The following is a 25,091-nucleotide window of genomic DNA, read 5'->3' as shown; positions in this document are numbered from 1 at the left end:
TGTTTTAAAATGCAGAGGAAATTGTAATTTTCATCCCTTTACTGTGCAACACCCTCTCCCAATTTGATATAGATTAGAGTGTGAATAGTAAATGTCACCACTTTAGTGTCCAACACGTTTCACAAATTGGTTTAAATTGAAGTGGGAATAGGAAATGCACCCTTTTAGTGTCCAACTCCTTCCCCAAATGGGTATAGATTGGAGTGGGAATAGTAAATGTCACCCTTTTAGTGCCCAAACACTTTCTCCAAATTGTTCTATATTGTAGTGGGGACAGTACATGTCATCCCTTCATTGTTCAACACCATCCCCAAATTTGTTTAATTTTTTCAGTGGGAATAGAAAATGTCACCCTTTTATTGCCCAACACCTTCCTCAAATTGATATAGATTGGAGTGGGAATAATAAATGTCACCCTTCTAGCTTCCAACGCCTTCTCCAAATTGGCATAAATTGGAGTGCGAATAGTAAATGTCACCCTTTTAGTCAGTGCTTAATTTGTAAAATTTGAAGTGCAGGTGCTCAAATCTTTGTCAGAGGCCACACCTACTTTTCTTTGACTCCACCCACTTCCTCCACTGGCCCCACCCACTTCCTCTATTAGCTCCACCCACACCCTCAACTGGCACTGCGAAAAGTCAGATGACTTTCAGTAAGGGAGCCTGCCTTCCTCATAGTAAGGTTTTGATAGGAGGTTGCCCCGCCCTGTGAAAATGTTGAAAAAGATTAAATCAAAAGTGCATTTAAAGCACAATTTTGGAATAAATTAGATAAAATCACTAATGCATTGAAAAGATACAATTCCGGTGCTTTATGTGCTGATTTGGGGAAAGGACAATACTGGGGTAGGGTATGCACTTTTTAAGAGAGTCTATGAGATTAAAGATACAACTTTCACAAAACTTATGTGACAAAATAAACCAAAATGTTGTGAAAACAAACTCTAGTCGGAACAGATAAGCTGAATAAAATCATGAAATACACTTGAATGAGTCACTGTCACTTCCAGTGGCCAAAGGGGTTTGGGATTCAAAAATAGCAGATTTAGTATTCCGGTAGCCAGCTCTTCTGAGGGGTCCTGTGACCTCAGTGACAGAGTCACTGTTGCTCTAGGGTCTGCTACTTCGTAGGCCTGCCTGCAAGACTGGAGGTGAACTTCAGTATGGATTGTGGTGGGCAAGCCTTCAAGGTGAACCCACACTTGCCACTGCTAGGGTCCACCTGCTGGTGTTAAGACACCAGGGCTTTTCCGGATTTGCGGGGCCTTCTAAGGTCTAGCATGGAAATGTGCTCCCTGAGGAGAGTGGTCTGGGGGACTGCTCATTAAGGTTGAACCTGGTTCCCCCAGTTATAAATTCGGCATCTCTGCCCCCAGTGCTACATCCGCTCCCTCACTGAACACCATACTGCCCCACTGAGAGAAATTCACACTGCCTTCAACTACAATCCAATTTGGCCTTCTATAAACAACTGGATGCGACTCAATTTAAATTACGCACTAGGCAAGCGCAATATGCTGCCTAAAGGAAAAAGTAACATCATCCTGGAAAAAGCAAACACTCATAGGGAATGAAAGATTAAATAAAGCATGTTAAATGTAAGCAGGAACAACATGGTGAACTTAATGCTTTTACACTCACTATTCAGAAATCAGTCAGTGCTTCTGCCTGAAAACTACAGGGCCCAGAAAGGACCCATTTCAATGTCTACTGCTTATATGCTTACAAAACGTTAACAGTATTGTTTAAAAAGAACACATTTGTGAACACAAAGCCGCCGTACACATTTTGTTTTCCAATCCATCCATCAACCAGGTATTGCTGTACCTCCAGGTTTGGTGCACTTACCCACCGGGGGAAAACAGCGCTTCACTGGCAAACTAGGTAAAGTGACACTAATATTTTTGGGGTTTGAATAAAACCGATCTGGCCACTTTAAGAACACTCCGTCTTGCTTTATTTAGTTATTGATTTTTCATATTTTGAATCTTATATTAACGTGGCTGCACTTTGGAATAGAAAAATGTCAAAACGGCATTTCCATCAAAAGTGTTTTTCTTTTTTGCATCCATTTCACAGGGGAACAAATGAATGCCAGGAAGAAAGAGAGGGTGAGAACCATTTCTTGAGTCACGGTTTTTGGTAAGTGAGGAGGAATTATACAGACGGAGAGGGAATAAGAGTAAGAAAGAGTGGGGGGGCAGCTGCCAGCGGCTGAGCAGAAGCGGACACCTTCCTTGTCTCGTCTGGGCAGGAAGCAAGAGACAGAGACCTTTTCCTTCTCTGCTCCCCGCCCGTCCCCGGTCAGCCACTAATGCAAACCTTCTCTGCAGGCCTTGATATTTGTATTTCTAACGTCCCGGGACGCATGTTCAAAATAAAAAAGTAGGGGAACGGAAGCTATAGAATTAAAGAAGTAGGGGCACGCCGTGCCCTGCCGTTCCCGCCCACTTCGACCACTGGCTGCCACACAGGCGGGGGGGGGGTGGATGTTGGTATATGCACTGCCAAGTCTGCCAGCAACCTGCCAGGCCAGTGAGTGCAGAACACTTGCATAACCCTCTCTCTGCCTGCCATTGCGCTCCATGCTTCTGAAAGGAAAGAACAAAACGTGCATTGGCGTTTCGAATGTCTGATCCTGCAGCAGTACACTTTCAAGGCCCATACATGACAGTAACCCAATTCAAGGCCCCATTCTCCGATTTTTTTTTTTTTTTAAAGCATCTCCCACTTTGCTATTCTGAAATGTTGGCATGTATGAATGAATTAATCAATCAGTGGGTACACAGTACACCAAACACAATGCGCCTGCAGCCCCTCTGTAATTCTATTTCCTAGACGCGTCACACACTCACTCATGACTAGGACCGGACGTGTTTTTGCCAGGCCGTGGGAGGAGGGACTCGGGACTGGGACTATGTGCGCTGCAGGCTGCAACTTTAACATTGATTACTGATTAGGGTTTACTTAGGCCTGCCAGCCAGGAGGCCCTGTCTCTCACCTGGTGCAGCTCAGCTGTTGCCAGACCCGGCTACTGGCTAACTCAAGGCTGAAGGGCACTAGGGCAGTGAAGGCCCACAACGTCGTCCGTCCGCCGGCCTGGTAGCACACTCAGTAGTAGTGAGTTCAGTCAACGGCGGCCATTGAACGAACCTGCACGATGGAGACCGTGGTGCGGGTATGCTGGGGTGTGGCACTGACTGGGCGAATGCGTGCGCAGTGTGCACACTGTGCACTGCGCACGCTGCCGCACACAGCCCCAACCCCCGAGAACCAAAATCCAGCCCTGCCCAGCAGTGTCCCGCCCACTGGCCCGGCAGCGACACTGCATCAACGCAATCGAGCCACGGCCACGCCTGCGAGCCGTCTTAGCCGAGCAAGCAGCACAGTGATCAGAAAAGATTGAATCCATCAATCACACAACTTGAACGAAGTGAGTGACAATCAGACAGAGACAGTGTCTCCAGAGTCGTATGGACGAGAAGTAGTCAGTTAGTAGAACACCGCAGGATCGTCTTTTGAGTTATTTGCCTGTTAACTAACTCCCGTTACCGGGCCGTAGCAATAGCGAAGCAAATAAGCAAATACATGCGTGCACTAGTAGCGTGACTGTAGACCCGGCCCTGATAATTAGGTGCCGGTCCTAAGCACCGGAAAGCACCGGCACAAATTAAGCACTGCTTTTAGTGCTCGACACCATTACCGATTTCATATAAATTTAAGTGGGAATAGTAAATGCCACCCTTTAGTGTCCAACACTTCCCTAAATTAGTATAGACTGGAGAGAGAATAGTAAATGTCAGTCCTTTATTGTCAATTTGTATAGATTGGATTGGGAATAGTAAATGTTACCCTTTTAGTGTCCAAAGCCTTCCCCTAGTTGGTATAGATTGGAGTGGGAATAGTAAATGCCAATCTTTTAGTGTCCAACGCCTTCTCAACTTGGTATAGATTGTAGTGGGAATAGTAAATGTCACTCTTTCAGTGTCCAACACCTTCTAGCAAAAGCTTCCAAACTTTATTTCGGTCATTCGACCATAAAAGTGTGATGTGCAATATAACTCTTGCTTAAAATATTAAAATATGAGTCTGGCAAACATTGGATAGCAAAGACCCCAGGTTCTAAAGTGCGGTAAAACTCATACATACAGAGTTATGGATTGGTAAAACTTTAAAACTATTAAAAGAGAAAAACATATCATAGGCATCACATTTCTAGATAGAAATGTGGAATTCAACTCAATCATAAAAATGATAAATTGTTAAACATTTAAAGCATATCATCATCATTGTACCGTATAGGGCTGGAACCAGGAGTATGATGCATATACAGAGCAGCCCTCTAACCTGTGCACCCAAGGCAATAGCAACAATAGCCTCCAAAGAGCCACAATCTTTAAATGAGGGCCGTTATGATGTCAACCAGAAAATGATATGCAGCCAAAGCAGATCTTACAGTGTCCGTGATAAGATGCAAAACAGCTGAGACACCGACTTATTACAAAGCAGGTAAGGTAAGCTACTCCTCTTCCCCCTCAACCTCGATCTGCTTGCAACAGCTTTCGACTGATGCCCCACATAAGGCCCAAAAACCTTGCCACTGCGTAGGCTACCACTGGTCTAGGGTCTGATCTGAGCATACGCAAAGCTTCAGCTATGACTACGTGTTCCCATCTGCCTGTATATTGTTTCAGGCCACTTAGCTCTTGGGCGTAAGTAGGCTGGACAGGCAAACAGGACATGTGCTGGTGATTCTACGCTAGCAGTGTAACGAGAGCAGAACCGAGATGGCACTGGGGTGTTAATCCAAGTGCTGGTGATGGCATTAACACCTTACCAACTTGGTATAGATTGGAAAGGTAATAGTAAATGTCACACCTTTAGTGTCCAACACCTTCCCCAAATTGGTATAGAATGGAGTGGAAATAGTAAATGCCACCCCTTTACCTCCAGCATCTACCCCAAACTGGTATAGACTGGAGTGGGAATAGTGAATGTCATTCCTTTACTGACCAACACTAGCTTTTAAGCGGAGAAGTGTGATTATTTCACAGTTTTAGTTGGAAATCCTTTATTTAAATTGCATTTGTATGCAGTAGAAATAGTTTGTGTTATTTAGGTATTTTTATTGGTGATTAGAAATATAACAAACATAGTTATAGGTTTGTAATAAATAATATTATTAATTACATTTATTGAATAAAGACATGTAACATATTTTTCTAAATTTCTTTTTTTCAAAGTTTATTTAATGCATATTTTTACATTATTAAATGTATATATTTCAACTAAAAAATAAACATTTATATATTCTAATGTTATTTATATAGCGCTTACTACCCCTGACGAGCCTTCAAAGCGCTTTTCGGCGAGTAGCACATTACTCCGGAACCCAAATATGATTAGTGGTGAATTAGTATAGGGAGATATGAAATTAATTTGAGCTGTGGACATGTGAGTTTGTTATTTAGATTGAAAAAAGATATGAGCGGGATAGAAGAGGGAAGGGGTTGCATTTATATAGCTCTTGCTACCCTTGATGAGGTGGTGAAGCGCTTTTCGGCAGATGGCATGCTACTGCAGAATCCAAACAGGATTAGTGGAAATTAGTATAGGGAAATATGAAATTAATTTGAGCCGTGGACATGTAAGTCTGTTGGTTGGATTGAAAAGGATAGTGGAGGGAATGCTCTAGAAAGTGTTTTTTGGGAGATTATAGGGTAGAAGGAGGTTTGGGATGAGTAAAGGGGACGTGGGGGGTAAGAGTCATAGGGAAGGTTAAAAAGGCTTGTTTGGGAGGTCTGAATAGTAAAAGAGGTTTGGGATGATGATGCAAGGAGGGGTAGAGGAGAAAGGAGCTCAGAAAGGGATATTTTGGGGATCATAATAGTAGAATGGGGTTTGGGATGAGTCAGAGAGTGGAAGTAGAGGACATATTGAGAGAGGTTTAGGATGAGAAATAGGGTAGTGCATTTGAGAAAGTAGTAGAATGAGGTTTGGGATGAGGTAGAAAATGAAGGTAGAGGATATATTGAGAGAGGTAAAAGGTGGGATATATTGTAGTGTATTGGAGATGCTGAATCAGACGTAAAGTAGCAAAAATTAAGATACATAAGTGCATGAAAGGTATATATTTATAAGGAAGGTAATATATGTAGATTTAAGTTGTTTTTAATAAACTCAGACTTTCAAGTGTTGCTGTACTTTAAACTAACTTATTTGTTTTTATAATTTATATTTTTTAATTCAATGGTGAAGCAATTGTTGATAAATAGCTATGATAACAAATGTACTTATTTATGCAGTGACCTAAATACATGTTAAACATGAAATAATATAACGATAAGTAATATGTACATTTGTTAAGCAGAACTAATGAATATCTATTCCTTATAAACATAATTATTATGCACGTTTATACAAAGGAATGCATGTATGTAGGTACACATATAGTCCAAATCAGTGCTTATGTGCACAAAGGAATATGATGTTTATTTATGTTTGAGTAGGGTGGTTATATGGGGAAGAGCCTACTCTTGAGTAGTCTTCTGAATATAAAGTAGCAATCCATGGATCAAATATTTGGGGGTTAAGAGTTCCATAGTTTTGCTGCTTGAAAAGAGAAGGATGCGCCACATATGGTTTTTTACTTGTATGGTGGGATTTTGAGGAGCGGTGCAAGTCTAGAGCGGAGGTTCCGTTGTTGAATGTATTTGGTGATTTTATACCTGATGAAGAGCGGTCCTGTTCCATGTATCGCTTTGTGGGTGATACAGAACAGCTTGAATGTGGATCTTCTGGCAACCAGTAACCAATGTAGAACTTTCGAGGCCGAGGAGATATGTGCTTGTGGCTTTATATGTAAGAGTAGTCTGGCAGCAGTGTTCTGAATCTGTTGCAGTCTTTTCATAGTTGTGAAAGATGATCCATGGTAGAGACTATGGCATAATCAAGTTTAAACAGAACAAGAGAGGTAGTAGCCTGGACATTTTATGAAAATCTCAGGTGGGGCAGATGCGTCACAGAGTTTTTAGAGCAAAGAAACATTTATCTTACTTCTTTGTCCACTTGGGCATTCATTGACAGATTGGAGTCCAATTCTGAGGTTTTTTACTTCCTTCTATACTTTAGGCCGTGTTCCCAGATCGTCAGGCCAGGTGGCCAGTGGGTCATACTTTTTCCAATTGCCATATCTTTTGGGAGCATTCAATTTGAGATGGATCTATGTCATCCACCGATCAACGGCTCTGAGGCAACTGAACATTTTTGAGTTTACAATGTCTTTGGGGTATTCCAGAATTTTCTGGAAGGTTTGTGGTGGACATGGGTCAGAAGGACTGCCGGCAGGCCTGCTTGCTTTGACCAGGTCCATAAATTAATTGTGTAATATTTGATTGGAAGGAATGCAAAGGCTGAGTTAGCCTACTCTTGGAGGTTTTTTTTTTAGAAAAGGGCTTGTGCTGCTGGAATTTTTTGTTTTAAAAAAGAGTCCAAAGTGTCTGCTTTGGTCCTGTAATGATTTGCCAGTTTGTCTGTGAATTCTTGAGTAATGGGATGAGCTCCTTCTAGGCAATTTGTTTTTCGAAATTCGGTGGGAATTTTATAGAATTCTTTATTTGCACATTTAGCATTTTGAATTATGTCTGAATAGTATTTTTTCTTAGTGTTTTTGATTGCTGACTTCTATAATCTTTTAAGTTTCTGTAGGTGGCGTTTGTCTTGATTGGTGTGTGGTTTGAACCAGGTGTGTTGCAGCTTTCTAATTTGCTGTTTTATCCCTTTTAAGCTCTGCATTTGTCCAAAGTGCATGTTTTCTTTTGTTCTACTGTGCTGTTCTTAGTGTTATTAGGATATCAAAAGCTTCCTGTAGCCCAGTCATATAGTTTTTGAATAGAATTTATTGTGCCTAGATTTGTACTGGATTTTAGTTGTGTTCCTAAGTGTTCAAAATTGAGTTTGATCCACGGTCGATGGGTGAATACATGAAAGGTGGTTTTAGGTGTGTTGCGTTGTGTTGATTTATGTTGGAAAGCAAACAAATGGTGGTCTGACCATGTGACTTGAGTAATTGTTTGCAAGGTAGCTATTTCTGGATTTGCAAAAATTACATCTAGGATGTGTCCAGGGATATGTGTGGGTTTGTGGACGATCTGATGTAGGTTCAGTGCATTTAAGCCAGTGATGATTGTTTTTGGATAGGGCATATTTACTTTGTCAAACCAAATGTTTAGGTCTCCAGTAATACATAGGTTGGACTGTAGTGTTGTAAGGTTTGAAACTGTGCCTAGAAGTGTGCCTGGGAATGTTGCATTGCTAGGTGGAGATCCGTAAAGGAGTAGGAAGTTACAGGAGGAAGATGGTGAAGGGTTGCATTTGTTGAAGAGGTCCTCACGAACTTGTATGGCGTTGTCAGCTTTAGTGATATTTAATGTTTGCTTGAATATTACAGCTAGGCTACCTCCTCTTTTGCCTATACAATTGTTTGTGATAGTTTGATAGACTAGAAGAACGGCTTCACGCAACACAGGAGCCATGTCATCTCCCAACCATGATTCATTTATGAAGAATAGGTCAGGTTGTGTGTCAGTGAGAAGGTTGTAGATTTGATGCTTGTTTTTTTAGATTGATTGACCATTTATTAGTAGGCAGTTTAGAGAATGTGTTTTAGTGATGGTGTGGCTTTGTTTTGTACAAGAGCAAGCAGTGTTTGTGGACTTGTAGCAGGTGTGTCCTTTGTGCTGATATAAAGTGTATGAGGCTAGCAATAGTGTAGCTGTTCTGTATCGTATTTCTCATCCAGAATGCTAAGAAGGCATTTTGGTGGGTCTGCATGTGTAGGTGTTATGTTTTGTTTTTGAGGAATAGTGAGAGGAGGAGATAATGTGTTTGTTTTCTGAGAAGTATCTATATATAAAGTATTGTTGACGAGTGGAAGCTGCAAGGTAAAAGGGGTGGTGATGTGCTTTGGAAAAAAGTGTATGAGGTATGTGAGAGGGGATAAACAAGAGTTAAGAGTATTTGTGTGAAATTTGATTGCTAAAAGAGGTAGTATGTGTGGTGCAGTGGAGTGTAAGGGTTGTGTTTGGTAAAAAGATGAGGAGGGTGTTGGTGGATGAAAAGATGGAAGGCTGAGTATATGTTTGTTGGTGACAGAAAGGTGTCTGTTTGGAGTAATTAGAGCGGGGAGTGTGTGTCTGGATGGGATATAATTACATATGGTATGGATTTGGGTTGTGCTGGTGATGAGTGGATTGGTTAGTGGTATATGATAGAGTGGTTTGTGTGCGAGTTAATGTGTAAATGTGTGGTAGTTGGGGTGGAAAGGAGTATAGGTGTGGTTTGTGTGGTTTTGTTGTGGGTATTGAGACATTGAAATTGGTGTATGGTTTGTTTGTAGTAAATGAGTAGAGTACATTTGATGTGAGCGTGTTAATATGGTTGTGGGGGTTAAGTTGGGTGCTAGTGAAAGGAATATTGGGAATCATTTCTGGTCCTAGGCCCGACCTATCCCAAACAGGCAACTGCCCTTGTCCTCTCAGCCCTTATCCCAGACGCCCAGGCAGAGACGCCATGAGCCCTAGGTCAAGTGATCCCTTCGGCCAATGGGAACCCTAGTCCTAACCCTAAGCAATCACAACACTAGCCCTAAGCCCTAGGACCAATAGGAGACCAGACCCTTACAGTTAATCACAGTCCTGGGCCTAGCAGCCAATCAGAAACAAAACCCTAAGCCCTAGGTCCAATAGAAACCCTAGCCCCAGAAACCAATCAGAAACCCTAGATCTATAAGCCAATTAGAACACTAACGCTAATCCCTACGTCCAATAGAATCACAAACCCAGGGACCAATCAGAACCCTAGATCTGTCAACCAATCAGAACACTAAACCTAATCCCAACAGAAACACTAGATACAGCAGCCAATAAGAGCACAGATGTAATGCCTAATAGCAAACCTATATAAGGAACGTGTGACCTCAAGCATGGTGTGATGGCTAGGGGACAAGGAGAGCTGCTCCTAAAGTCAGAATCTCCTTGGATACTGACAGGTTCAATCTACACTTTTTAGGTCCTGTTTTAGCCAGCAGGTAAGGCCCAAATCTATATCTGAAACCACTGAAAATGCTGCTTTTCGCTCACTTTTCCTAGCCAAAAATGAGTGCTACATACCCTATTCAAACACAGCTTAAACCATAAAGCAGATTAAGCAATGTCTCAAACACACCCTGCTTAGCCTCTGAGGTTAGAGTTTGTCTTTATTTAATTTAAAGACAAAAAAGGGGGAGTCTGTTGGGTTGCCCCTGCTGGCCTAAGCAAAGTGCAGTGAAACTTGGGGAGAAATTCAATAGTCAATGGTAGGAACACCAGCACTTTTAAAAGTTCGGATTGCACAGAAACAAAGAGTTCAATTTAAGCAGTCACGGATAGAAAATATACCGCAGTTTTGGAGTGTCAAGAATACGCAGTACAAGTCTATGTTCTTACCACCTTTTCTGTTGTTTGCTCACTAGGGAACAGAGAGGCTGGAGCTACAAAAAGGAGGTGGCTGTCTTGGGATTCCCTCCCCAGAACTAAAGGACCTGGAGGTGTGGGAAGAGAAGGGCTCAGGGTTACTTGGGAGCTAAATGCCCAATTAGGAAAATGCTGGCTGATTGCCAGGGTTCAAGAGTTCAATTTAGGCATTCACAATAATAAATAAATAAATGAAACATTTTTAATACATTTTTATTATTGCAAGAAAAATCGAAACCATTTGTCAATCGTATTGTATGTTGTACATTTTCAACTTTTTTTCTTTGTATTACATTTTTTTATCATTGAATAAATTGTTTTATATATATCTATTTTCAACATCATTTTCAAATTTTTTTTCACTATATCTTAAATAATTGTATACTTTTATACTATGGTTAGGTTTAAAGTATTCATGTAAATAATTAATATATTATTTTAATTTCTCAGTGTTATTTAAGATTACAATTTTAGTTACTGTTTAGGCTGATTTAATAAAATATTTTGTTTATTATTTATATAAAAAATTATTTCTCATTTTGGTTTAGATTTTGTGACGTTTTTTTGTGACTTGTGTAGGTTAATATTTATTTTATAATATGCTTTTGGCTCTTTTTTCTTATTAATCTATTCCTTTTTTGTTTATGAAGATTTTGAATTTACATTGTAGCATGTTGTACGTTCTTTTCGGTTTTTGGATAAGTTTAGGTGCAATTTGGGTTAGAGGATGTTCCCTTTGTAGTTGTTGGTAGTGTTGTTTTTTTCCCAATGCTTCTATTATTATAAGTATAGGTTGTGTTCTGCCTAGCGTGGATTGGATGCATGATGCCATCCTTCCACTGTGCTGTTTATTTTTGTCTCTCTGTGCTAAGTTGCTGTCATAGACATTCCACCATGGTATTTGGAATTTGGGTTGGCGCCTGTGTTCTCAGATGCAATCTGCAAACCTAAGTGTCTCAAAATAATCCATTAGGGGGCTTAGTTTGACTTAATTTTGTTGGTAAAAAGAGTTTTTTTATGATTAAATTGTAGTAGTTAGCTACCTCTGTGACAGGGACATAGGTAAGTGCTATCATTCTTGTTATTTTAAAGGAAAATTTGCTGTTCGTAGCATATTCTACACTTAGGGTCTGATTACGAGGCATGAACTGCCACCCTAGCGGCAGCGCAGTGGTGGTAGTCTTCCGACCGCCCTATTAAAACTAGGGCGGTCTGACTACCATGGCACCGCCGCAACTGCCAAGGCCTGATTATGAGTTTGGTGGAGCGGGACCACCCCACTGCCGCACCGCCAAAGCCTGTGCACGTTGCCACCAGATTATGACTTTTTCAGTCACTGGAGGGCAGTTCTTTGGCATTCCCACGGCGATGCCTATGAAATAAGCACCGCAATGGGAATGTCAAAGGCAGTACTTGCACGGCTTGGACTGGTGAAGTCCTTGCTATGCAGGTACCGGGGTGCATGCACACTGCGAGGCACAACATGTGGCCCTCTGCATGCACCCCATGGCCCAAAGGCAACAGGGGGCCCTGTAGGGCCCTCTTTGTGTCCTCTCAGCCACGGTTTTCATGGAGGAGAAACCGCCATTAAAACCGTGGTGGAGAGGAATCTTGTAACATGCTTGGCAGGACTGCAGCGGTCCCGCCAAGCATATTACGGCCTCAAGACAGCTGCGCCACCACCAGGGATCCCTGGATTGTTATGGCGGTGCGATCCAACCACCCTTGTTGTAATACGTCAGTCAGTAGACTGCCATCTCCACGCCCCCACAAGTCTGGTGGTCCGTGGACCGCCATACTCGCAATCAGGCCCTAAGTGCAGATTGTTGGAGGTGTCTCCATATGCCTTTATAGAAATAAGAGTAGCAGCCTAGTATGGCTGTGGGGGTTACATTTTTTTAAATGGTTTGTATCAATGCCTGTTTAAAGTTTAAGTTTATTGCTGGTGAGTTGCAGTTATTTGGTTTATGTTTAATGAGCTTTAAGAGGTTGTAATAAACGCTGCTTTGTTTATTTGGTAGTAAGGCATATATAAACAGGATATTTATGTTGTGGTATTCACCATGTATGGTGTTTATCTGAGTGAATGATTTAGGACACATTTTGAAGGTGCCATCAATCATTCAGGTTTGACAATGGCTTAGTTTTAGTAATTTATTTGCTGGAGAGAATATTAATATTCATCATAAATGTTCAAGTATTTCTACATCTTGCTATCCTCCAGGAGGAGGAGAAGTGTCCCTGGTTGCATTTCTAGTTTGTGCAATTTACAGTTTTAAAGTGGGTATCGGTGATAGTTGGCCTGTGATGTTTTTGGGGACTTTACGCAGTATATCTTTTAGGATTTTGGATATGGGTTCATGGGAGCCAGTGCTTGGCTCTCTTATAACCTCCATTGCCTCCCTTACTTCTATTTCTGTCACATTTGGGGGATGGCTGTGTTCTCTTACATGAATTACAACAGCATATTTTCTAGTAACCCTCCCATAGCATGCATTAGAATAATTGTTGGTACATTTCCAGTTCACATTTTGTGTAGATGCACTTTCTTGGTTGTCGGTGTAACCCATGTGATTTAGTAAATGATTTTATGTACTTGGCTCTCTGTATCTTTGTATCTGAAAGTAGTGTAATAGTATAAATAAAGATTTAAATTGATATGTGTGTCATTTACATATAAGAGTATGCAATTGCTTCTATTTTTTATACTTACTTGTCTATTCTTTTTAGAACTTTCACTCGGTTTTGCAGCTTTTCCATCAGGAGATGTTCTAATGTGGAGCAGGTGTTTTCTTTTTTGTTTGAATAAAAAAAGACCTCAGCTTTATTTCTTAATGTTTATTTGTTGGTAGTTTGTAGCTGTTGAGGGTGCAGGCTTTATTATTACTTGCTATTGGGGTGAGTTTATATTTTTAAATAATGTATAAATACTTACTTTTTTATATCTTTTTGTTGGCTTGTGATAGTTTTTTTGTCTGGCACCTTATAATGTTTCAGAGTTGTAGTGTTTTCTTTTAGGGACAGTGTTGTGTTAATTGATTGCTATTTTGCCTTTTTAAGTTTATTTATAAGTAAGTTGTAGTTTAAATATAAGTTTTACGTACTTGGTTAGGTAGTTGTCAAGATGTATGTATTTCTTCTTTAAGGGACTGTTCAGAGACACCAGCAGAGTTTCCTCATCTTGGAGCGTGTGTCATTTTTAAAGTGTTTTGTTAATAAAATTAGTGTGCATTTTATAATGTCGATTTAGTTGTTTTTGTGATTTTCTAGGTTAAGGTGGTTTATAGTTTAATTTTATTGGTTAGTTTAGTTTTTGTTAGAATTTTTTTAATTCACATACATCCTTCAAAGGTAAACACTAATTTAGGTTTTATTTAAAATGTTAGACAATTTTGAAAAAAATATATATATATATTCAACAAAAATACCTCTTTCCCTCAATACAGAGACGGAACCGGCACTCCACGGGTTTTTACTCCAGTTTATTTCAATCTGAGTGTTGCTTACGTCTACACGTTTCGGCTGCTGCCCGCGGCCTTGGTCACGAAAGTGCTCTGAGAACAACCTCTGCATGGTAAAGGTGAAGTATAAACCCGGTAGGAGCAGACCTATTCAATATCTTCCAAAGCAAACAGATAATGTTCAAACAGTAATGGGTCAGCAAACTTCAAGTGGTTTATTGATGCAACTGATGACGCTTTTCAGCCCGAAAACCTTGATCATGTGATCAAGGCCAGGGGGGGGGCGAACGCATCATCAGTTGTCTCAATAAACCACTTGAATTTTGCTGACCCATTCCTGAGTGAGCCTTCTTGTTTGCTTTGCAAAATGATTTTAATATTTAAGTTGTTATATAAATATTTCTAGTTTTTTTTAGTTATATTTTTATGAATGTATTTATATATTTTATTGCGGTGAACTGTAAATATTTCAGTGATGTAATAGATTTATTTTTAATTTAAAAATGCCTATAAAATGAGTTATGTTTATTTTAAATAATGTTTTATGTAAAAGGTTTTTTCTATTTATGAATAAGAATCTAATTATTTTGGCAATAATATTATAGTCGTTATTGTGTGAAGGGATATTTTTTAACATATTATATGTTTATTTCAAGGTGAGGATATTTTTGTTTCTGATATTTGTGTTTTCTATGTAAGTTAAAATGGATATTTTGAACAATGATATTTTTGCTCTTGATATTTGTGGTTTTATAAGTTAAGTGTTAGTAGGGGATATGTTTGTTAACAATATTTATTTTCCAATATTTTCATGTTTTGGGATTGTATACATCAATATTTTGTCAGTGATCCTTTTCAAACACATCCAGTTTTCCCGTGTATAAAAATGAGCTGCATTTTAAAAAAACTTTTCTTAAAAGGCAGTCACAAACATGGTGGTTTGCTGAGCTTGAGCAAAACTCTCAAAAGAGGTTTACAGTAAGCTGAGTCATGAAACTAAAAGCATCCCACCTAGGCCCAAGCAAAATTTTAACTACACTGCAACATTTCGTGAATTTTATGTTATGCTTGTTACATCAATTCTCCTAAATTATGCCATTATGCATTGTTATATAATTGTACCACATTTTTGGCAAAATTATTGGTCTGGAACAATGCAAATGACCAGAACACAAGTGGCTGTCATTCATGAATTTGTAGTTTGACACTATTTGTTTAGCATAAATTGCTTCCTTGTTTCCAAATAAAAAGCCAGGGCACATTTTAACTGAAATATAGTGCTAAATGCCGGATGTGCATTTCATGTAAATACACATATTTATATGCAATTTCGTACCCCGTAGCTGCCAGTGGTCTTCAACAGACATACATGACTGACGGGCTACACCTTTTCCACTTTCACTCCCACACCTCAATGTCACTCCAAATATAAACCTCTGAAAACACAACTAATCAAGGAAACGTGTCATGGATAAAGTGAAAAGGGTAGAACGGCACCACAGAGGCTGATGAATCATGAAGTTGTGCAAGGCATTCACAGTGGATAAGGTATAGGCACACTTCAAATAATAAGAACACTGGAGAAGTAAGTTTCATCAGAAGTACAAATAATAAAGTGACTTCACCTAATGTAAACCGAGGAAATGTCAACAGGAGTAATGTCAGATAAAGCAAGAGAACAATCTGTGGTGCTCATAGAGTCGCTAAAATCACTGATAGGGAAGAGTAAACTATTAAACCTACTCTGATATAAATCATATATGCACATTGCGTAAAGTGCTTAATTTGAACTGGTGGCTGCAGGTAGGGCCAATCAGCACTCATTTTTGGGAACCTACACTTATTTGTCTTCATCAGATTTTGACCCAGAGCAAGAGAGAGAAAAGCACAAAAGGGAGAAAGAAGGATGTCGAGATAGATGGAAAAACTGTAATAAAGAAAGATACCAGTAATGAAAAAAACCTGAAAAGGTGAGGTAAAAGATTAGGGAGAAACTGGTAGAGGATGAAAGAGGCATGAAGTGGAATCCAGAGTAAGCAGCATTGCTTTTCAGCACCCCTGATGCACGATAGTACGCACCCCGTCTTGTGAGCAAAACATTGGCCCTTACACATATTCTTATACAAATTAACACTGAAAATGTCTATACTGTCCCAGAAAGAACTAAGGGGTATGTAAAGTGACATATATTTTTCCCTGTGAGTAAACAACAAATTTTAACATTGTTTGCTGTGTAGAGTTATTCATTTTCTATGCTTAATTTGTAAAAGAAAGAGTGCTGGTGCCTAAAACTCTGTTCAGAAGCCCACACCCGGTGCAATTAAGCATCAGTGTACTGAATACCAAGTCTGTTTAGTCTTGAATTCACCTCAGGCCTCTTTAAACCACTACTAGACACTGTCTACCCTTTTATCTCACATTGACAGGTTCATTTATATTCCTGCTTTCTCCTTTTGTGATAGTTTTCCTGCAATCCTCTTCCTCTGTCTTTCCAAGCTGAGTGTTTTCCTTTTCTTGTGCCCAATAAATATCTGATGTGGATGAATAAGTTTCTTGTCCCCAAAATTAAGAGCCAGTAGGCCCCACTAGCATTCGCCGGCTCAAATTAAGCACTAGTCACACTAAAAACCGTGAGCAAGCTATTGCTTTCTATAGTAATGTTTCCTAATTGTTTTAATTGATTAATCTAACTAACTTGTATGCCAGACGTTGATAAAACACGAACTTACTTTTCAAATTTACATAGTATTTTTCACACTTTGGACAGATTTGCATAATTGAGTGAATTATGAACAAAAAACATAGCAGCTGACTTTACCTACATCTGGCCCTAAGCTTTTTATGGTCTATTTTTAATTTCGCATTGTAACCTGTGTATCAGGTGCATCACAACATTTTAGATTACAGGAAGTCGAAGAATTACCTGATTAGTAAATATTAACCAGAAAGGTCGCGGTTTGTGACCTCCTGTGATTGGAAACACAGGGATGGTGGCCTGAAAGGAACAGCAGGCCACTATTCATGCATTTGCATTCCCAAGCATGTTTTTGGGATCTGCCCTTGTTCTTTAAAGGAACCGGTGCTGCTCGAAATAAATAAGGGGCATATTATCAAGAAACTGTGTTAAAATGGGCTTGATAATATGCAGCAGAGAATTCCAATAGAAGCCCATGTTCTGGGCGATAATTTTAACGCCGTGCTTGATAATATGCCCCTAAATCCTTTTTGTTACAAATTGAGGGGAGCACTCGATGGCCCCTGGACCACTTCCTGCTCTCCCCAAAGTCATCCAGCAAAGGGGAAGATGTCCGAAAAGGACGGCTTCACCTTTGCGAACCAGTTGCCCCCTTCTTTGGGGTGACAGTAGAGGTTCAATCGTTTGCAACCACAATTGAAGTGAAACCCGTTGGGACATACTATGGTGAATCACAAATAGGGGGATGCCATTTCACTCCCTTCCTAGTTGTTATTCAATATGGATTGGTAAACTCGTTTTTGGAGCCAGAAATGCTATGCCGACTTGCAATATAAGCAAACTAAAAACCAAGATCCATGTTGCAGTAGCAAGCCCTGTGACGCTGTGAATTGCTTTTGACAGAAAAATGGCTTGGTACATCAGGCGCCGTATTCTTTAACTAAGATATTTTACGCAGCACTCAAGATGCTTAGTTCGACCATGTTAAAGCTTGTTTTAAATATGAGGGAACCTTTGCAAAAACATCATTCTACTGGTCCATGTTTACCAGCAAGAACGCAAGAACAAAATGTCTGCTCCGCCGTTAGTAAGATTCCTTATTATGCCGTTTACTGGTGACAAAAGGTACCTACTAGCTGATGAACTAACACAAAGAACGAAAGATAGCCTAGGGCAAAACTGTGTAACTCATCCTGACCTCTAGTTCTAGCTTCAGTCAACTCTTTTTAAAAGCAATCCATTGCACTCGGGAAGTCTGAGAAGTTGCCTAGAGTTAAAGAAGTAATGGCTCCCGTCCAAAATAAAAAGGAAGTCAACAGTTTGGAGGAGCAGCAACAGCCCGCCCTCCATATGTTGCTCAATCGTGAGAGGAAAATCAGAGCTGCTAATGGGATTTGTGAGAGTATCGATTTGGGCACAGGACTACTGTAGGAGAATCGGGAAGACTTTGGAAAGAATAGTATGACTCCAGTTTAGAAATACTTCAAGGGGCAGATTTACAAGAAAGTGCAAGGAAACTGACACATCTCTGCTCTAATGCAGAGATGCGTCAGTTTCCTTGCACAGTGCAAAAAAACCCTTACACCACCAAGGATGCTTCGTATTTACAGTACGACGCACCATGGCGCAAGGAGAAACAGATGCGTCAGAAATTATGACGCATTTGTTGGTGCAAAAGTAATGCATTGCTGGAGTCGTGTCGCCAGCACGACACAACTCCAGCAATGCATGGGGAGGCTTGTACCTAATACACTGTGTCACTCCTTATGCCTGCTCCAAGCAGGTGTAAGGTTTTGACGCAGTGGCGTCCTAGATTTCACAGCGTCACTTCTACGATGCTTTCCTGCGTGGGAACGCCCGCACTGCACACATTATACCTGATGCAGGTATAATGTGACGCAGGGCTTTACAACGTGATGCATCTCCCTAGATGCGCCACGTTGTAATTGGGCTGCAGCCTGGCACATTGTTTGCGCTGCCGCTGCGTTACAAAAAGTGACACAATGGCTGTGCAAAAGTGTCGCAAGGGGCCTGTAAATCTGGCCTAGGAGTCCAATTCTAAAAATCATTATTCTGAGACATTGTGCGACATGTGTTTTTTTCTGGACTGTCCAAAGGGCCATTAAGGGAAGCACGTGGTAAACGCTGAAGGAAAAAATAAATCGGTTTAGGTGAACATCACAGTTGGGTGGCATCAGCGCACACCCTGGAAAGCAATGACCCACCGTTTGTGTAAAAGAATTAATATGACGTTGCAACACCCACTGCTACCTACCAAGCACGCATTAGCAGAAGGACATTTTGCGACAGCAATGGACTTCTTCGCTCACTGATGTAATCACATTATTAGTGCTATTTTTACGAACATCATAGGCATGCTGGTTAGCTTTAACTGAAAGTTAACACGATTAATGTTTACAATGTCTACAGGCCTATAACTAATATGCAAGTCCCAATAAATAACACAAACATTGCCCACAGCACATCACACGCATCACACACAGGTACAGCCTGAGAAGTAGACGTATCCTACTACAAGGTGGATCCAAATATGTGGGCATTAGGGAGATTTAAATAATATTACGCTGTTGTTTTGGAACTTCAAGGGGGTCCCGGTAAGGTTCACTAGCAAACGGATATGAGAACCCCTGAGTGTCTATTGGTGTCTTTGGGGTCTGTAATGAGGTAATCACAGTGCAAGACCCATCACTTTTGCTCAGTCATATTCCCCATCAATGTTTTTCCATGCACCTGATCTTACGCTATAGCTCACAAGAAGATTCATCGTACCTTAATAAACCATGGAAGCAGAGGGGTGTCTTCAAGCAATGTTTCCATGTTGAGTGGGAAAAAAAAGACATTGTGAATATCAGACAACAGAGTGAAAGCTTCATGTGTGCTGTTTGTCTCCTCAACCGTGTGGTTCACCAGCCCCTTCATCAAAAATACCACTGGTCTCTCAGGGTAAATCCTGGCCGCTGATTCCACTGCACAAGAAACCAGGGGCTTAGGTTCTAGACGATCACTCGTCTCCAAGAAGATGATTCCAGTGCCTGGTTTCAGAATGTCTTTGAGCGTTTGAGGCTTGTTGGAGAACACAGGCATGCACAACAAGCAGCCCATATTCAGGCTAAGTCTGTAGAGAACACAGCATACAACGATAGACATGATGAAGAGGAGTAGGCCTGCAGCTTTCAGCATTGCTGGTGTTTGCCTCTTTTTCAGACACGCAGTAGCTTCAATGATTGCTGAAGTCAACTGTTTGTCTTGGTCAGAAGATAACTTCTTCAAGAGATCTTGGCTGCAGGTAGTCACATCTTACTTCGGAATCTGGGATAAAACAGTAATAAAATCCATGAGTCACAAACCTACAAATGAATGGTTGCTCCCTTCCTGGATATTTTGAAATCACTGCCATACACTTCTCTGGCTTTGGAAATTTATTTGGCCTCTTGCGAAATATTTTAAGGTCTGGACTGAACATTTGTGTCACAGGCAAAACTCACACATAAGCTGAGTGGACACGGTTGTGTTCAATACTGGAGGTACTCAGGGACCCTTAGGGAGCAGCAGAAAATAGATTGTAAGCATATATATATTTTAAGTTTGCAAAGAAGTAATGCCCAAGAACTGTGTCAGAATTTGAAGGACAGGAATATTTCATGAGGACCTCTCCAGAACCTCATGTAAATCACATGATTACCTAACATATTTGAAAGAATGTGCTGTAAAATGAATCTACAGACCGATTTTTAAAACAAAATTCTTGAGGGAGAAGCAACACAAACATTACTATGGAAAGTCAGAAGACTAACACTTCGCATAATATGGGACTAATAGTAAAAAAAATAATTCACAGGGATACTTTCTGGCCCTGAAAACAAGTTGAACATTATGGCAGGGTGCGAACTCTACATCTGTAATTAAAGGAACCATGCGGTAACCTCCAGCCAGTAACATACAAGGCAAGGGCAAGGCAATAACTTTATTTCGGTTTGTTGACCCACAAAAGTACAGATACAAATATTAAAACGTGATTAGATGCAATCTATGCTGTTTGAAGTAAAATCTGAACAATCAAGCGAATAAAAAGAATTTACAAGTATTAGACCATTGGTGTTTGGCATGTACCTGCTGTGCCAATCCTGTCAACCCTAAGCAAAATGTCCTGTGATGTGGAGTAGAAAAGCCCATTGTGCCATTTGCAGAGACAGGGCTGGTAACACATTATTTTAGCCTATATCACTTGAGATAGACAGATTAAAATGCCTAATCATTTTTCTGGCAGTTTGTCACAATTTAATTCATTTATTTTGGAGTGAAGGTGCCTTCAGTTAGCTGCATTGTAGAGAGGTGTGGCTCACTGGTTAGCTGCATTGTGGAGAGGTGTGGCTCACTGGTTAGAGGCGGCAGACCCATAAGCAGAGAATCGACCAGGGTTCAATTCCTGACGTGGCAGGGTCGTGGACCAGGGTCAAAACCGACTCGATAATTCTTGCCTCGGTACCTACTCTAACCAGGAACACACTCGGCAACTCTGGGCATTAAGCTTGCCTCATCTCTACAACAGCCTGCCGGGGATGCCTGGTTTCACCTTGGAGATACCCAGAAAGGGACCATCTCACAGGGATAGCCAGGACGGGTTCCCCAGCGGTCTATAGCGCCGGGACACTTCCGAGTAGCTGTGCGCTGAATAAAATAACATAGAATTATAAAGCAAGTCTGAAATCAGGCCAAAATGATTTTACATCATGAGTAATAACTGTGTGTTCAGTGCACTCTGGCCTCCTCCAGTATTTAAAGTGCTGTCCAATCAGGGAAGTCACAGAGCCTCGTGAATGTCAGGCCATTGGTTGTTGGCTCATCTTTTGCCTAATCCTCCATACAATTAACAAATATTGTGATACAGCAAAAACCAGGCTTTGGCTCACATCTGATTTTAAAATACGAAAGGCCTCTGCAAATTTCCTGACTCCTAGGTTCCGACAAATATGGGCTAACCATTTTCTCCTTCCTTTCCAGTAGGCTGGACAGAAGAACAAAACATGCTCTTCTGATTGTTATACCCACAGGAGGGGCATGCCATGCTGTCTTGTGAGTATTGACACATTTGGCGGTAAAGGAAGCAAGTCTTAGTGTACTGAAATTTAACTTCCTTGCTGCTGGGGGTTCAATCTCATCAAGAAACTGTTCCAGCTTAAATGTGTCCTTCATCAAAAGAAAAGAATCAGAGAGTGTGCCAAATGAAGGATGAGCCTGCAAGTGAGACATTGTATACTGCCTATAGTTTCTCTTTAAAAATAATTTGTTAGTTGAGGCAGCTACCTGCGGATCATCTCACAGGCTCCCACATCCCATCATACCCAGTGTCTCTCTTATGTACTTTATCCAGGGTATGTCTTCTGACCCAGGGAAGACTAAGACTTTCTTTAACCCTTCACGGTAGGAGTGGAGCTCAGGGTAGCCTAGATAAGTCTCCAATAAAGGATACATACAATTACAAGTTAAACACCATTGATAACTGTGCATATCCGATTTTTCCGCAAAATAAATCCACATGGTTTTCCCCTTATGTGGGGTTTAATTCACACATTTACTACCTTTTCTGAGCAAGTGTTAAATGTGCCCCGGGGCCAATGTAAGGTATGATGTGAGGGAGGGGAATATGGAGAGAGGGAAGAGGAGAAGATTGTCTGACAGGAGGGAGCGGTTCATGTTCCGCCCTTTCCTTGCCTTTGGGTCGGAGAGGGCTGGGAAACGGATCTGGTCTGTAGCTCAGTCCTTTGCTATGGGATTTTACCTGCCGGATTTCCCCAAAGGAAAAAATTGGTCCTTTGTTCTAAATCCTGGTGAATCTAGGTGCTGGAACAAAGACCCAATCTGGAAGTAAAAACTATTCAAAATCCACTCACATGAGTGTAAGTCAGATCGCAAGACCGCAGATCTTCGTTGAGAATGTTCAACCCAAAAATAAGGTATCAGTAGAACGTGTAGGTCTGACTTTTGTTATTAAAGAGTATCTGCATTTAAGGTTCAAACGTTCCAAAACATTACCCACATAGCATCACAGTATCAAGTGTGACTTTAGACATTGCTCTATAAGCCATATGTACATCTTCTTAGATCTTCACCAATCATTGAGGCCACTTGCTTTGTTTCGGGCTAGTGAGTGGATGCAAATAATTTCAGCTCTGCAGCCATAATTTTTTGTGGTGATATTAGTGTACTCCCCATAGAATGAACAATAGGCCCTTTTTCCAGCATTAGTTACAAATTTGGCATCATCTCTCGGTGGCACCCTAACATCACCTTGCATCACCTTATGATTGCCCCAGCCCTCGATGGATGTTAAATGTAAAAGAATTTCAAAGACTTGATGAGCAAAATAAATAGAGCGAAAGCTCAAACCTTTTTGAGCAACCGAGCATGAAATATCATCTACAGAATGTGAGACTGAGGGTCTGTAATTTATGATATCTTAAACTAAAACTGACCAATCAGTTCACTAAAACGCGAGCCTCTGCCCACGAGTTCTTAATGGCTGTGAATTTGTTCCTCAGAACTACAGAAAATATTCAATAGGAGGTTAGCAAAAAAAGGTACACCTCTGTGAAGGACATATTCCAATGAAACATGTATTAGGAGCTTTCTATTCTATCCAAATGTGTCACATATGTAGGACAAATGGTTCAATTGAATTGAGTATATTTACCACTACCATTGATGATAATTTTGGTTTTTACTTTTATTATTTTGGTACAGGTGATTGGTTGTAACTTAAATAAAGTTGTAATATATTAGATCTGCAAAACACTTATTTGTTGTGAAGGTTTCCTAAAAATAAACTTCTTTATATTGCCTACCAAGTGGGTTAATTTCCTCACTATTTCAGCCATTTTAGCTTCAATGGCAATCTCTAACATCATTGTGGTCTTGATTCTTTCCTCTGATTGGCTGCAAAATAGTTAGTTTACACTTATCCACTTGGTCATTATTTACTGCTGAGATGGCCCAACTCTCACCACCACGTAAGTTTCTCCTAAGTTCAGTGCAGCTATAAAACAATTGAAGGCATGGAGATTCAACATTTATGGCTTAACTACAGGCGTTTTTGAGTATTTAACCCCTTGCATGCCCGCCCCTTTCCCCGCCCAGTGCCGCGCCTTCCATTAGCGGGCGGAGTTCATGACGAGCTGGACTCGTCATGGGCACAGCGCCACCGCAGCCCATGACGAGTCCAGCTCGTCATGGGCACTGAAGGGGTTAAAGAAGAGCGCCTGTAGGTCTATTTTTTGAACTCACAAATGGTACAGTTCTCCGCATACACCTCTCCCTTCTCTTATGTGCAGAGTTCTCCGCTAAACGTTGCGAATGTCGCATCTCTAAATATTTTTTTCTCCATATAAAAGTTAGAGGGACAAGTAGGAGTGACTGCCAAATGGGGAATATCTAATATTAAAAGGAGGAGTTAAGGCAAATTTAAAGAGAGGCACAGTAAGAGGCAAGCAAATACAAAAATACACCTACAAAAAGAATTTGCTAGTTGTTATTCACCAAAATGATACACACATCTACTTCAGTGGCACCATGCCTGAAATAGGCTCAAATATACTCCAACCTAAGCCATGCACAACACATACCCACTCACTGGCACTTCAGGGCTAACACATAGAAATCAATTGGGGTAGCGAGTAACACTACCACCATATACAGAAAAGAGTACAAAATATTTATTAAACCCTGTTAATAAAAAAGTCTATATTTGATTAGATTTATAAAAAAGAAACAAAATAGTGAAATTAGTTTAAATTAGCTATAATTAGTCAATAGCATTTGCATACACCTGCTAATGAATGAAGTAGAGAATTCAACAGTCACTCTTGACTCCACCACCGCCATCTCCAAGTGAAACTCACAGCATCATCAACCAATCACGCACAGCTTGCCCACATACGAAAGCAGGCTACAGCCAAGGCAATGTTTTCCTCATGTTGGTGAATGTTTTTGTTGCTGGTCCCTTCTCTCATGGACTGCTACTGGAAGAAGAGAGAGAGGATATACAGGAAGAGTGTTGACATCTTTGGAATGTCCAGGTAAGCAGTAGTTGCTACTGACTACATCTCTCCAGATATGTGGTTTTTGACATGGTTTTAGGATGAGAGCAAAAGCTCAATTCCCCTACACCCAGATCACAGGCCATCCCTGTATATGCGAAAATAAGGGCTGCAATTCAGTTCCTAACCACTGGAACATTTCACAGGGTCACTGGGGATACTGTGGGCATCTCACAGGCAAACCAATCAAGCTGTTTGCGCCAGGTACTGAGATGCATTACCAGGTGAGTACACCAGTATATTGCCATGACACAGTCCCTTATAAAAAGGCAACAGGTGGCAAGATGATTGCCATTGCCTACTTATCTCAT

At 40.7% G+C, this 25,091-nt stretch overlaps 1 protein-coding gene across 1 annotated transcript in view; it reads right to left on the bottom strand.

Annotated features, from left to right (window-relative positions):
* Window positions 1-25,091, bottom strand: part of A4GNT (alpha-1,4-N-acetylglucosaminyltransferase) — a 128,773-nt gene that overhangs the window by 17,838 nt on the left and 85,844 nt on the right. Inside the window, exon 2 of the mRNA XM_085636421.1 lies at window positions 19,457-19,996. Within this exon, the coding sequence (XP_085492547.1) occupies window positions 19,457-19,867 (411 nt within the window). The 5' untranslated portion in view covers window positions 19,868-19,996. The remainder of the gene's footprint in view (window positions 1-19,456; window positions 19,997-25,091) is intronic.

This window comes from Triturus cristatus, chromosome 11 (genome assembly GCF_964204655.1).
Source record: "Triturus cristatus chromosome 11, aTriCri1.1, whole genome shotgun sequence".
In the NCBI taxonomy this organism is placed as follows: Eukaryota; Metazoa; Chordata; class Amphibia; order Caudata; family Salamandridae; genus Triturus; species Triturus cristatus.
This window is presented reverse-complemented; position numbering and strand designations above follow the sequence as displayed.